The sequence below is a fragment of the Acipenser ruthenus genome, chromosome 4 (assembly GCF_902713425.1).
Source record: "Acipenser ruthenus chromosome 4, fAciRut3.2 maternal haplotype, whole genome shotgun sequence".
NCBI lineage: Eukaryota > Metazoa > Chordata > Actinopteri > Acipenseriformes > Acipenseridae > Acipenser > Acipenser ruthenus.
The window spans coordinates 75,124,114-75,139,371 of NC_081192.1; the positions used below are offsets into that span (position 1 = coordinate 75,124,114).

The 15,258-nt window shown below is 38.7% G+C and overlaps 1 protein-coding gene across 1 annotated transcript; it reads left to right on the top strand.

The window, feature by feature from the left end:
* The first annotated feature begins 1,885 nt into the window (after positions 1–1,885).
* LOC131736941 (uncharacterized) lies at positions 1,886–5,491 on the top strand. The gene is made up of 2 exons (XM_059022786.1): positions 1,886–2,028; positions 4,594–5,491. The coding sequence occupies exon 2, from the start codon at positions 4,638–4,640 to the stop codon at positions 5,376–5,378; it is 741 nt and encodes a 246-aa protein (XP_058878769.1). The 5' UTR covers positions 1,886–2,028; positions 4,594–4,637; the 3' UTR covers positions 5,379–5,491.
* Positions 5,492–15,258: the final 9,767 nt, after the last annotated feature.

Below are 15,258 nucleotides of genomic sequence, written 5' to 3' on the forward strand. Positions count from 1 at the left end.
ACTGATTCTTTGAAATCCGCTTTGTGTTTGTGAACGCTTTGATTCACTCTTTGAGGATGAGGGAGATTGACATTGAAAAAGATGCTCAAAGTGATTTTAATTAAGAATGAACAGGGTTTGAAAGTAAAACAATTGCTGACTGTCCCTTGTTTGCAGTGGGAGCTGGAGAGGCAAATGAGTGAAATCAGAATAGAAACGCTACAATGAAGGGGTTGCATCAATCACTTGATGTCTCTGTAAGATGTTTAGCAAAAGCTGTCACCAACACAGAGTAATGTCAACTGAAGATAACACCAATAGAAAATCACTTTAGATGCCAATTTTTTTACGAACAGACAGGCTAACTTTTCAGCTAATGTCTTTGTTACTGATAAATCCATTTAAAATTCTACCGCAGTAAAACCAAGGCCGTAGCCAGCTATGAGGCACCCGAGGCACAGGCTTTGGTTAAAATCATACAAATAATTCTTTATTTAGACTTTTTTACAAGTTGCTTAGCTGCAAAATAAAATGCATTTCATCCTGCATTGTTTGCATACATTAAAAGTTCTGCTGATATCTATAGCCTCTGTGCTCTTTACAATCTTTTACTCTCTTTGCAGACTACAGCGACACCATACAGCTCAGTTCAAACCACCATAGCTGTTAGTTAACAAGGTGAGACAAAGTAATAATGTTGATTATAAGTATATATCAGCCTAATAATGAGGAATAATAAATTCCCTTCGTTTAGCTGACCCAGCTTATTATTATTCCAATTCTAAACCGCTAGTGGAAGCAGCTTGTAAGCTGCAGTTTAGCTGACCCAGTTTATGCAAATTATTTCAATTCTAACAATAGTTTAGAGGACCCAGGTTGTGAATATTATTACATCATTTTAGGTAGGGATTTGGGGGCTTGCCCGCGATAAACTCTGTAACTTACTATACATAAATATACCTTATACATTGGGCCTTCTGCAGTGTCACTACAGCTGAGTCCCGAGACCCAGACATTGGGCTTTGTGATGAATAGTCCAATACACAGTTGAAATTGGGTGTATAAATGGTTGTTTTGTGTTGTCAAGCAGTGTGCAGCTCAATATACTGGTATTCTTAAATTGTGTCTGTTTACTTATGTGCTCCATATAGTCCCCACTTCTCTCATTTCGTGAGCGGCAGGATTTATAGGAAACAAGAAAAACGAAGCAAAAAAGGCTACAGAAAGAATATGCCATATGAGTCTCCCCAGCATCCACTTTCAAGTTTAGAGCTCAACTGCACCTTGAGCATTTTCAGGCCCTTATATAAAGAATACATTTCCCATAAGGCAACTCTCATTTAAAGACAACTTTTTTTTGTTTGTTTTAAAGAAAATAAACACATATACAAAAATGCTTCAATAGCATCATCAAGCATTATTTTGGCCAGATTCACACATTTAAGGTTATTAACCATATACATATACATTGAGGTAGTTCCTCCCACCAAGTTATCAGCGACAACTGCCAGAGACTCTCTATACAGCAAGGATAGTTTACGTGTTTTCAGGGTATTGGCTCAGCAAAAGTAAATCAGCCAAAAGCACCATTTCACTTTTAATGTGTAGTTCCCAACACTCTTAGGCGAAATGTAGAAATAAAAGTCAATACCTGTCATACAGTAAGAGAAATAAGTCACCAAAGTAAGGTGAAAATGGCCTTCTCCTTTTTTTTTTTTTGCAGATTTTTGCAGACCCCAGGAACATTTATCCATGTATATGTATATTACACGACATCTGAGTTTAGTGACAATTATATATATATTTATAAGACCACACTTTTAAATATCAGCTATAACCTTTAACCTCTGAGGTCAGCAACCATTTTGTTTCTGCTGCTGTGGCACTATCAGCCATCTTTATATGCTGAGGTGTTACTGGTGGCCATCTTTTACACACAGCTGACTAGCTACTACTACTAGCAACAAGGAGAAACAGACTTTTACTTTGCTTCTATTGTCCTCCAAGAATGGGGATACACTGCAGTGATTTGAGAAAATGGGGGAAAGGGTAAGTAAGCATTCATTCTTCATGGGTATCACAAACACACACAGAAAAACACAAACACAAGCAAGCCACCCTGTCACACAAGTATATAGACAGTTACTTTGATTGGTGTGTTTATTACTGTCTGTATTTCAATGTAATATCGGTGTTACAGCACTGTAATAATTGCTGTGTAACAGCACTGTATGAAACCACACAGGTCCTGCAAATTTAGAACCTCAGGCACTCAGAATTCTATAATAGTATCTTATTCAGAAAAACTGTTACCTAAACTTTTGTATTTAAATAAACAACTTCAGTGGGTGGACAGGTGCCCTGTGATTTTTCATGGCTGGCTACGGCCCTGAAAACAGTAATACTGCATTTTATACCATGGATTTACCCTGCTTGCCTGTATGTACTTTTAACTTGATTTCACTTTTACTTTGCTTTACTACACATTGAAGGAAACTGTTAAGCTGGTCAATGTTTAAGCAGCCTTGTTGAGTTGTGCCTCCACTGCACTCTGCCCTGAGTAGATTTTAGAATTACATCAGTCAGAAATACCACGTAGAACAAAGGTGGTATTTCTTACATCTGCTGGGGGCAGAGTGTTGGGGGCTTGTTAATGGTTACACTCTGAATTACCAGCTGTACTTGGAGAGAAGGCATGTTTTAGAGTTCTATTGGGGCCAGAGGGCTGCTTTAAACTTCTGAGTTTTAAATGTGGATGTGATGAAGAAAGCAGAAAATGCGAATATACAAAGCGAATTAAACAAGAAGAAGAATGCATGTAGTTAGAGAGTAGGTATTTTCAAATGTCATTTTACTTGCTTTTTTATATTTTCTATTTTACAGTTTTTACAACCCTTCTGAGTTGTTATGTGTTCTGTTGCTCCAAAATGGAATTATTATCTGGCTTTGAGCTTGGCTGGAGAATCCTAAGTGCCAGGACTCAACAGACTTCCTAATATTCATGTATATATCAGTGGAGGCCCCTCAGAGGAGGCAAGGGAGGCACTGCCTACTGTATATATATATATATATATATATATATATATATATATATATATAGTTTTTTGTTTTTTTTTCAAGTAGCTTTCGAGTTAAGGTGGAAGAAAGCTGTAACAATAGAATAATGGGTAATCAGGATATGCAAATTACAGCATTACAAGAGCTAATCAAATCGCATGAAAGCCAAAAGGCTTCTACATTCACAGCATTTTAAAAGTCAGAGTACAGCAACTGCAGACATGTTTGGAGCTCATCAGTGCAGTGTAACTGTTCTCCGGCTAGTGAAAAGCTCAGAAGAGCATAGACACCTAACCCATGGGGCAGAAGGGGCATGTGCCCCCCCCCCACCAGGCTTTGAACAATCACAATAAATTCTTCGTACACAAATATGTTAGCTAACAGTATGAAAAAACATTGTTAAGTGAATGTGAACTCGGCAACTGGTCAGGAGAGACAACTGCACGAAATATTAATACTTAAATATAAGCATGTATTTTTATTTATTACTCGCATAAATATCTGAAGGGAGAGACTGATTACAACATACTTAACTCACACCCTCAAAAATAGAAAATTCTCCTAAATGTTTTGTCATTAAGCTTTAATAGGTAATTCTAAGAAAAATAAAGTGAGGAAATTCAGAAATTATGAATTTATTTATGAAATATTGGTCAAATATTACTACTTATTACCTTTCAGTTCAGGCAGTGAACGTCGGATGTAGTCGCCACTAGAGGCCACTAGAGGTGCGAAACAAACAGTGTTGAAATACTGTAATAGTAACAGTTAGTTAGGTTTAGTTTAAGAGTTAGGTGTAAGTGGCATATAACGTGGCACGGACTGAAGTTGCACATGGACAAATAAATGGTGTTGGTAACTGTAAATGAGGTAAGGTGAATGATGGAGTAACAATTAATTCTGTTGAAGGGGAAAAAAGAAGCTTTTAAACATATGATTTGTCACATTTGCCAAAGGTATCCCGTTTAAGGATAGTTGTTGTTCTAGAATTGTTTTTTGTTTTTTGTTTGGGTGCTTACGTGAGCGCAACGAGAGTCATAGTTGTATAATGTTATAGCTGTATTTTATATTAAATGATGAGAAATTTGGTAGAATTTTGTGTTTTTGAGTGTGTCAATTAAGTGTATCGTACCCAAGAGAGTATAAGACCATTACTAAAAGAGAAAAGGTAAGGAAGAGAGAGACTGTTATTACAAATTAAATAATGTTGGGTTTTAGAATTAAAATTAGGGCCATGAACAAGTTCAATTCCCACAATTCAATATGTACCCGTAATTATATAGTTACTGCTATCTCCCAGCTTAACTAGAAAGCTACTACTATTTACTTACTCTGAGAGAGAGTGAGAGAAGCTGGCTTTTCTTGAATAAAGTCTGTTTAGTCCCGGGATTACATAAAGGCTTTTCGTACTGTGCTTCAACTGATGTATTCAGATTTATTTTTATACCTTAAAGAAATAAACATAACAAAATGCTTCCTATTTCTTAATTATTTTTCTTTCTTTCTTTCTTTCTTTCTTTCTTTCTTTCTTTCTTTCTTTACCTTTTCAATAAATAGACCATATGCTAAGATGATTCTGTCTGTCTGCTATTTCCTCCTGGATGCACTCGCATCACCTCAAACTCAACCTCTCTAAATCTGACCTCCTTTTCTTTCCCTCCTCCTCCCCCTCCTCTGATCTCTCTATCTCTGTTCCTCTGGAATCTACCACACTCTCTCCCTCTTCCTCAGCTAAGAACCTTGGAGTCACCCTGGACCCCTGCCTCTCTTATTCCCAGCACATCTCCACTCTGGCACGCACTTGCCGATTCTTCCTGAGCAACATCCGAAGAATCCGACCCTTCCTCACCAACTATGCTACCCAGCTCCTGGTCCAGGCCCTGGTACTCTCCCGCCTAGACTACTGCAACTCCCTCCTGGCTGGCCTCCCTGCGTCCGCCACCCGTCCGCTCCAGCTCATCCAGAACTCTGCTGCTCGCCTGGTGTTCTCTCTACCTCGCTTCGCCCACGCTACTCCACTACTCCGCTCGCTCCACTGGCTCCCGATCACCGCTCGCATCCAGTTCAAGACTCTTGTACTAGCCTACAGATGCCTTGATCAGACTGCACCCAGCTACCTCCAGACCCTCATCTCTCCCTACACCCCCACTCGACCTCTCCGCTCCGCCTGCACTAGAAGACTGGCTCTACCTCCGCTACGCTCCCCTGCCTGCCGAGCCCGCTCCTTCTCCACCCTTGCTCCGCAATGGTGGAACGACCTTCCTACAGATGTCAGGACTGCCCAGTCCCTGACCACATTCCGGCGCCTCCTTAAGACTCACCTCTTCAAACAGCACCTGTAGAACTCCTCTGTTGTATCCTGGGACACTATCACCCTTCATTTAAATATGCTTTATTTTGCTCTTATCTGCCCCCTATTTTACTGCATTTAATCCTGTACCTCAGAATATTGTAATCTGCCAAGTGTTTAATCTGTATTATTTTGTACTTAATCATATCCTGATGTAACTATCACTATTTAATCATATCCTGATGTAACTTTCACTATTATCTGCTGTATTATTGAATTGTGATTTGTCACACTTGAGAATTATTGTATTTCTTGTTCTTATTGTATGACTTATATTGTAACACTTGAATGTATTTGTATTTGCTTGCGATTGTAAGTCGCCCTGGATAAGGGCGTCTGCTAAGAAATAAATAATAATAATAATAATATTAAACCACAATTAAGTTTCCAAACTTGTTTTAATTTATTTTTTGTGTGTGTGCTTGTAGATTGCCGGTTCTTTTTTGTACTCTTTCCTGATTGCATACACACATCCCAGAGGGATGTAGATGCTTAGTATCTTCGTTATAGGAGGTTAATGGTTACAAAAGGCACAATCTAATAAGCACTGTATAATTTCAAAGATGAGATTCTGAGCTGCTGAGGGAATTTGATACTCAGCCCTCTGAGACTGAACATACTCTGCAGCAGCCCTGTCTTCATTGAGCAGACCTGGTAACAGAGGTCAACCCTTATTAGAACAAGTTAGCAGTAATTGGATAACCTTTTAGACAAGGAGGCTGGTAATTCAGACAGGCATTAATGTTATTTTCACTGGCTGTTTAACAAGGTTGAACAAATATGAGGAAACCATTTCCTTAAAACTAAGAAGTGTGCTGTCACAGATTGAGTTACTTTGCTGTGGGCTAATTTTTTTTTATTATTATTTTTTGTTTTATTTTGTAATGTGTGGTTATTTTAACAGCAAATATAACCCAATGAATAAATAGACATCACTAACAAATAATCACTGGTTTAAAAATGACACCAGGAATTGTAATCTTTTTTCATAATATTTATTTTTCTATTTAAGAAAATCACACTTGACAAATGAGTGATGGAAGTATCTCACCACTTCTAGGTGATGAAAACCTCTAACAGTGATAAATTAGTACTTTTTTCCTGATACATGATTTGTTGACTATTTTAGATCTATAAAAAGAGTGCTACACTCTACAGAGGAACTATCTGAACCCTGCTTTGATCCACCTGAATTTACCTGGGACCTGTGTGAATACTGGTGTAGGCTTGAATACCAGTTCAATAACAGGAACCAAATCTCTTCAACCAAACTGACTTTGATATATATATATATATATATATATATATATATATATATATATATATATATATATATGCTTTTAATTTATGACTGCAATAAAGGTAAAATTCTGCATACTGTACCCTTAAAAACTATGGCAACCATTTAATACTTTATAGGGACCATTTTGAATCATTGGTGGGGTACAGATGGGTGTTGGTAAGAAAGCTACAAGCTACAAACACCATCCTCTCCCCTCACCCCTCACGCGTCGGACACAAAGCTCAAAGACAGCCTCTGGAGGACTGTGCTCGTGAGCTGCAGGCAATTCAGAAGCTAAACCTGATGCTTTGCTGCAATTAACCTGAACAGTTTAATGGTATGCAGGGGATGGGCAGCTCAGAGAGGTCCCTTGCCTGTCACACAGATCAAAGGTATTTTTGCAATATATGACAGATTACAGTATTTTTGCAAGGTCATTTGTACTAAAATAATCATCGAAGGGAGTGTTTTACAGGGGTATTTTAATGTCACAAATATCAGTGTGTATGTGATTTATGGGAGATTGTGAGCAATCAGACAATAAGTTCCAGTTAAGACCAAATCTGGCGCATTCAAAAGTGTTAATTAAATGTGCCATAAATAGTGTCACAATGTTTTCGATATTAATCATTACCTCGTCTGCATTGAAGTCATTCCAGCTTTCCTTCAGAGGAGGAGAGTGCACATTACACTATGAATCTTTAGAGTATAATTTGCGTAAATGTAATTCTATTTAAAACAATTTAAGGAAACCGTAAATGTGTTATTGAAGTGTGCTGATAATTCTGTAATAATTATAAGTGAAACCAGACGTGGTTTTATTTTGTTTTGATTGCATGACTTGGTAATAGTACTTTGAACAGTAATGAAAGCAATTACTTTTATACTTCAAGAGGTTAAATTCGGGTACCAAGTTTATTAGCAAAAACAGGCTGGCAGGAATAAAACACTTGCCAATTACTTTGCAAGAATGTCAAGTACAGTACTGCGATAGGGAGGAAGAAAAAACAAAAACATATACTGGTAATTATAGATGCCTTCTTAAATTGGATTAATATGTTCACAATTAAAAGCAGCACAGCTACTATAACAGTAAAGGCACCGGGGTATTCCTGATCAGTAGAGAGTGATAAAGGGTACACACTTTGTAGCGATGGTACTTAGGGAATTAGTAAAACTACTGGGTATACAACACTTGTTACACACCGCCACCTGGTGGTGACTATTGTTATTCATAAAGAAAATAAAGATAGTTCCTAGAGTTTTCTTTTTCAAGCATGGGTGATGTGCTCAGAGACGGCTGTTTGTGGTTAAGAAACAAGAAGAGCTCACACTTCCTCAACAGCGATCTTGCAAATGAATAGCCTATATGGTGACACAGGTCATTGAGTTAAGCAGTGGGTGTTCTTTTTCTACTGCAAACCGCAACATGAGTGTATGCATTCCCAGGTAAGAAAGGAAAAGTCAAGGAAAAAATACGAGTGAAATCAGATGTTATCAAAAGAATTAATACTGCACTTGATTTCTTGCAGGCTGATTCTGATGGCGATTCAGACAACGGGACCGTTGAAAACTGCTGTTCTGCTCAGGAACCAATGCCTGAAATGCAATAATATTGTCACCTACTCTGGACATTTTTTTGTAAATAATGTGGAATTTGACTGGTTTACTGTAGCGTTGAATGTGTCTAAAATGAATGCAGGGAAATTAACAGTAATGTTATTTGTAACAATGGGTTAGCAATAAAAGTGTTATGCAAAATGAATACATCTGTAGGTATTGTGTAGAGAATAGCATAAGATATAATGGAGTTTTGTGTAATTGTGGATGGAGAAAAGGGATTGCTCCTAATGTGTTACAGATAGATGATTGGTAATGCATGTACTATTTTAGTACAACATATAGTGATAATTTTTGAAATTATAGCTCCAGTTTTTAGAGATTCTGATCTGCATAATAGAACTGGTTATGTAATTAACATGGGGATATTAAAAGGAAATGGGTTGGTAAAGTTTAGTAAAGAGATGGTATTTGGATGAGTGTTATTAGTGAGGATGTGTGAGAGGGTTTGGAATAATAAACTTGTGGTATGAATGTGGAGAAGGTTGACTAACATACAACCTGTGGGATATAATAAGTTTTGTATTAGCATAGTTTAAAAAAGAGATTACTAATGATCTAATCTTATGTTTAATTATTTTCTTTGTTGCACAAGGATAAAACACACAATGTTTCTGGATGATCACGAAATAATTTGGATCCCACTTAAAATAGAAATAAATGGACACACCTACCTGACATTGAGGATCTTCAGGGAAGAAGTATGTCTGTCAGTTCTCACACTGATGGCCACTCTCGTTATGTTCTGTTATCAAAAGTGTCCGATTAAACAGAAGGATAAGAATATCGGCTATCTAAGAAGGTAATTACTTTTTGTAGACTGGGTAGAATGTAGGTGATGGAGCCCAGGACGGGTACGATCGGATATTTAAAGATCTGACAAGATAAGACAGGCCCATCATGCTGCCCAGGTAAGCATGTTTGAAATCTTGGCGTTTGTGGCTGTATCCAGGGTTCAAAGGGGGTATTATGTAAGGAATTTTGCCTATGTATTGCCCTGGCCTTGTAGGGAGTGACTGGCTTTTCATAACTCAGAGAGCAGCTGTGACCTCGAGACAGATAACACGTTTGTTTTCGCATAAATTGTTTCTGCTTAATAAGCTGTTTTGAGCCTATAGACAAATCATTATCAAACCAATTGAAACTGGTTCTAAAACTTTTGTTAAAAAAACTATGACTTTAGGTAAGTGTCACGGAACGCATAATAACACACTATACAACTGGAACATGTAGGCTTTTTCTGATAAACACACACACACCTTGTGTGGGGCAGTGTACACATTGTGCCAGTTAAATGGCACAAGCTCTTATTCTTTCATCAGTCTTTGTGCCTTTTCATTATACAATCTGTTAGTTATGCTTCCCATTTAAATGGTAAATAAATCATTGAAACTGTCTGTAAACGTGTGATTTTCTTGTGTTTAATGTAAGCTCTGAATCAACGCTGGGTTAATAAAGTCTTAAAATGAAGCTGTACATAGCTGTACATAGTTTGCAATCACCAGTCTTGTTGTTCGACCCTGTGATGAACGGATATAGCGCTTTGCTGCCTGTGAGAATTGATCAGAACTCATAGCATTGTTCTTAAATGTAACTTCTTGTTATCTGGGTTTCTGCTGACATTGGAGAAGAAATGCAAATGTAACTTTTAATGTGCGTTGTCTCGCATTATGCTAGGAAATTACGTAAGCTAGCTATTTATTTGTGCTGTATTAAATAATTTCTTTGCTCAGCTAAGAAACATCTACACTGATGCCAGCTCAGAAACTAACATCTCTGATGCCATGAAAGCTGGGCTCAGATACTAACATCTACACTGATACCAGCTCAGAAACTAAAATCTACACTGATGCCAGCTCAGAAACTAAAATCTACACTGATGCCAGCTCAGAAACTAACATCTACACTGATGCCAGCTCAGAAACTAACATCTACACTGATACCAGCTCAGAAACTAAAATCTACACTGATACCAACTCAGAAACTAAAATCTACACTGATGCCAGCTCAGATACTAACATCTACACTGATACCAGCTCAGAAACTAAAATCTACACTGATGCCAGCTCAGAAACTAAAATCTACACTGATGCCAGCTCAGAAACTAACATCTACACTGATGCCAGCTCAGAAACTAACATCTACACTGATACCAGCTCAGAAACTAACATCCACACTGATGCCAGCTCAGAAACTAACATCTACACTGATACCAGCTCAGAAACTAAAATCTACACTGATACCAACTCAGAAACTAAAATCTACACTGATACCAACTCAGAAACTAAAATCTACACTGATGCCAGCTCAGAAACTAACATCTACACTGATGCCAGCTCAGAAACTAACATCTACACTGATACCAGCTCAGAAACTAAAATCTACACTGATACCAGCTCAGAAACTAAAATCTACACTGATACCAACTCAGAAACTAAAATCTACACTGATGCCAGCTCAGAAACTAACATCTACACTGATGCCAGCTCAGAAACTAACATCTACACTGATACCAGCTCAGAAACTAAAATCTACACTGATACCAACTCAGAAACTAAAATCTACACTGGTGCCAGCTCAGAAACTAACATCTACACTGATGCCAGCTCAGAAACTAAAATCTACACTGGTGCCAGCTCAGAAACTAACATCTACACTGATGCCAACTCAGAAACTAAAATCTACACTGATGCCAGCTCAGAAACTAACATCCACACTGATACCAGCTCAGAAACTAACATCCACACTGATGCCAGCTCAGAAACTAACATCCACACTGATACCAGCTCAGAAACTAACATCCACACTGATGCCAGCTCAGAAACTAACATCCACACTGATGCCAGCTCAGAAACTAAAATCTACACTGATACCAGCTCAGAAACTAACATCCACACTGATGCCAGCTCAGAAACTAACATCCACACTGATGCCAGCTCAGAAACTAACATCCACACTGATGCCAGCTCAGAAACTAACATCCACACTGATGCCAGCTCAGAAACTAACATCCACACTGATGCCAGCTCAGACATTACACCTTCTGAGGCCTACCGTATGCTGTATGTGTTCTTTGATTTTCTTTGTTCCTGTTTGCATTTTGATTCCTGAATAAACCATTTTTGATTGACTTTATCTGAAGAAGATTAATTATTTTTGAGAAGAAATCGAACCTCTTACACTGGCGTGATAAGTTTCATACAAACTGAACTGAAACGAAGTACTAAAATAGCGAAACATGGATTACAAATGCTGCATTTGGAAAGACTGACTTGGAAAGTATGAATGTTATGTTGTGATCCTGTGTTACGTTAAGGCCTGTGATCCTGTTGTGCGTGATTGCTCTCGCATTTGGCTACGCCCCATGGCATTGATGCATACTTGACGGTGCATTGGATATGTGTAATAGGCTGTCTCTATGTAATAAACAATTCTGTGAAAGTAACTTTTTTGCACAAGCAAGGTGTCGCAGTCCTGAACTTGATGGCATGCATTTCAAGAAGTAACAATATGACTAAATTTACGTTCCTACCTTTTTGAATTTTGAGCTTTGAATTTTTGAGTTTACTGGAATGTGGAACATTCAGCAACAGAGTGACTGGAATGATGGATTGATACAAAATTAAACATTTGTAAGATGGATGTGGTTTTAGATGATTCCTGTCAGGACATTTTCCTGGCAAATCCTGGAACTGGGTCTACGATTGGAAAAGGCGAATCAATAATACGAAGGTAAGGGACAACATCGATTCAACCGGTGGGGATACATAACCAAACAAACAAAGAATGGTAATTCGAAAGCACGGCAGGACTGAGTTTGCATAGTAGATTTATATACCTTAAAGGTTGATGGGAACTTTCCGGTAATTGGCTTGTAGATTGAGCAATGAATGTACTAGACACTTGTATTAAAACCTTGCAAGCTTTATATTACTTTTAAAAAAGGGGTAATCACTTTAATATTACAGTATGTAAGAGAATTTAACTCACTACATTTTGTCCTCCTTCAGTCACTGTGTCAGTGCAAGCTGTAGTCAGTCTTACAGCTTATTGGCTGTAACACAAAACCAGGGAAACCATGTTCTGGGACCACCGGTCTGCTTGTGAAGGAGCTGTATGAGCAAAATCAGGAAAGTGTCAGCTAGGCACAGTGTTCACTCAGTAAACTCTGTCAGGACAGCCGAGAGAGAGTAGCTGGAGGGTTTGTAGCCTGGTTCATACAAAACCAACACGCACATTTAAAAGTCATACACATTATTTCCCTCTGTTGTATTATTGATTGAGGATATACACTGAGTGTACATTAGGAACACCTTCCTAATATTGAGTTGCACCCCCTTTTGCCCTCAGAACAGCCTCAGTTCGTCGGGGCATGGACTTTACAAGGTGTCGAAAGTGTTCCACAAGGATGCTGGCCCATGTTGACTCCAATGCTTCCCACAGTTGTGTCAAGTTGGCTGGCAGTGGATCTCTACTCTGAATAGCTCGTTCCATCTCATCCCACAGATGCTCAATTGGATTGAGATCTGGTGACTGGGCAGGCCAATGCAGTAAGCCGAATTCACTGTCATGTTCATGGAACCATTCCCGGATAATCCTAGCCTTGTGGCATGGGGCATTATCCTGCTGAAAAAATCCATTAGCAGATGGATACACTGCTGCCATGAAGGGATGCACCTGATGTTCAGATATCCTGTGGCATTCAAACGTTGCTCCACTTTTATCAAGGGGCCCAATGTGTGCCATGAAAACACACCCCACACCATCACACCACCACCACCAGCCTGCAGTGTTGACACGCGGCATGATAGATGCATGTACACATGTGGTTTTCTCCATACCCTAGTCCTCCCATCAGCGTGAAACAGCAGGAACCGGGATTCATCAGACCAGCCAATGTTTTTCCAATCCTCCAGTGTCAAGTGTTTTCGTTCCTTAGCCCACTGCAACCGCAGTTTCTTGTGTTTTGCTGAAAGAAGTGGAACTCTGTTAGGTCATCGGCTGCCATACCTCATTCGTGTCAAGGTATGACGAGTTGTGCATTCTTTTATGGGTCTTTCGGCACCAATGTTGAACTGGACTGTCAGTTGACAAACTGTAGCCCGTCTGTTGCTCTGCACAATTCGTGTCAGCCTCCTTTGGCCTCTTTCATCAATGAGCCGTTTTCGACCACTGGCCTGCCGTTGGCTGGATGTCCTTTGGGTGGTGGACCATCCTTCATACACACGGGAAACTGTTGAGTGTGAAAAACCCAGCAGCGTTGCAGTTCTTGACACACTCAAACCGGCGCGCCTGGCACCTACTGAAGGGAGCCCACATCAAAACAAGGGCAACAACTCAGGTAAGACCACTATTAAATGTATTTATCTTAATGCTAGAAGTCTCAGAAACAAAATGTTAGAACTTGAAGCTACTGCACTAACACGTAACTATGATGTGATAGGTGTTACAGAAACTTGGTTGTCTGAGAGTGATGGAGACGAATATAATATTAGTGGGTACACACTATATAGGAAAGACAGGCAGGACAGAAGAGGCGGAGGGGTAGCGCTATACATAAGAAATAGTCTTGAAGCCCAGGTGTTAAATCAGGACAAAGAAAACAATGCAGAATCAATATGGGTCAGAATAATGGACACAAATTCAAAGGGCATAATAATAGGAGCATGCTATATACCGCCAAATTCAGACGCTGAGCAAAATACTCTGTTGTACAATGACATTCGAAATGCGTGTAGAAAAGGAGAAGTCATACTAATGGGGGATTTCAACTTCCCTGTATAAAATGGGAAAACCCAGTGGGGGGCACGACGGACTAAATTGAAATGGTGGAAATGACAAATGACTGCTTCCTAATGCAATTTGTCAAGGCACCGACTAGAGGGGAGGCATGCCTTGATTTAGTCTTTTCAAATAATGAAGACAGAATAACTAAAACAGAGGTCAGAGAGCCATTGGCAAACTCAGACCACAACATGGTCTCATTTGAAATATTTTTTAAAACCCCAAAAGTAATGACTAAAGCTAAGGTTTACAATTTTAGAAAAGCAAACTACGAAGGTATGAAACAGAGACTAATAGAAGTAGATTGGAGTAAAATAGAGAAAACATCCACAGAAAAAGGGTGGCTGTTTTTTAAAAATGTAGTACTAGAGGCACAAAACAATTACATCCCAAAAGTAGACAAATCTAAATCTAAAACAAAATGGCCAAAATGGTTTAATAGATCAATTAAAAAAAATATTCCGCGAAAAAAGACACTTTACAGAGCGTTTAAAAGGGACCAAAAACAAAGTACACAGAAAGAGTACTTGGAACTGCAAACACAAGTCAAAAAGGAAGTTAGAAAGGCCAAGAGAGAGATAGAAATCAATATTGCTAAGGGGGCTAAAACCAATTCCAAAATGTTTTTCCAATATTATAACAGCAAGAGAACATTCAAAGAGGAGGTTAAATGTCTAAGACACACAAATGGCAAAATCATACATGAAGAAAAAAAAAATAGCAAATATATTAAATGATTACTTTTCACAGGTTTTTACAAAGGAGGACACAGACAACATGCCCCACATGTCGACCTGTTCCTATCCAATTTTAAATAACTTTAGCATAACAGAGGCAGAAGTGTTAAAGGGACTAGGAGCTCTTAAAATAAACAAATCCCCTGGGCTGGATGAGATCCTCCCAATAGTACTCAAAGAAATGAAAGAAGTTATTTACAAACCGCTAACCAAGATCATGCAACAGTCTCTTGACACAGGGGTTGTACCGACAGACTGGAAAATAGCAAATGTAATACTGATCCACAAAAAGGGAGACAAAACCGAACCAGGTAACTACAGACCAGTAAGCCTGACTTCTATTATATGTAAACTTATGGAAACTATAATAAGATCCAAAATGGAAAATTACCTATATGGTAACAATATCCTGGGAGACAGCCAGCATGGTTTTAGAAAAAGGAGATCAT

What these genes read in the sequence shown, in the direction of transcription:
- LOC131736941 (XM_059022786.1), top strand. Translation starts at nt 4,638, where the DNA reads ATGCACTCGCATCACCTCAAACTCAACCTCTCTAAATCTGACCTCCTT.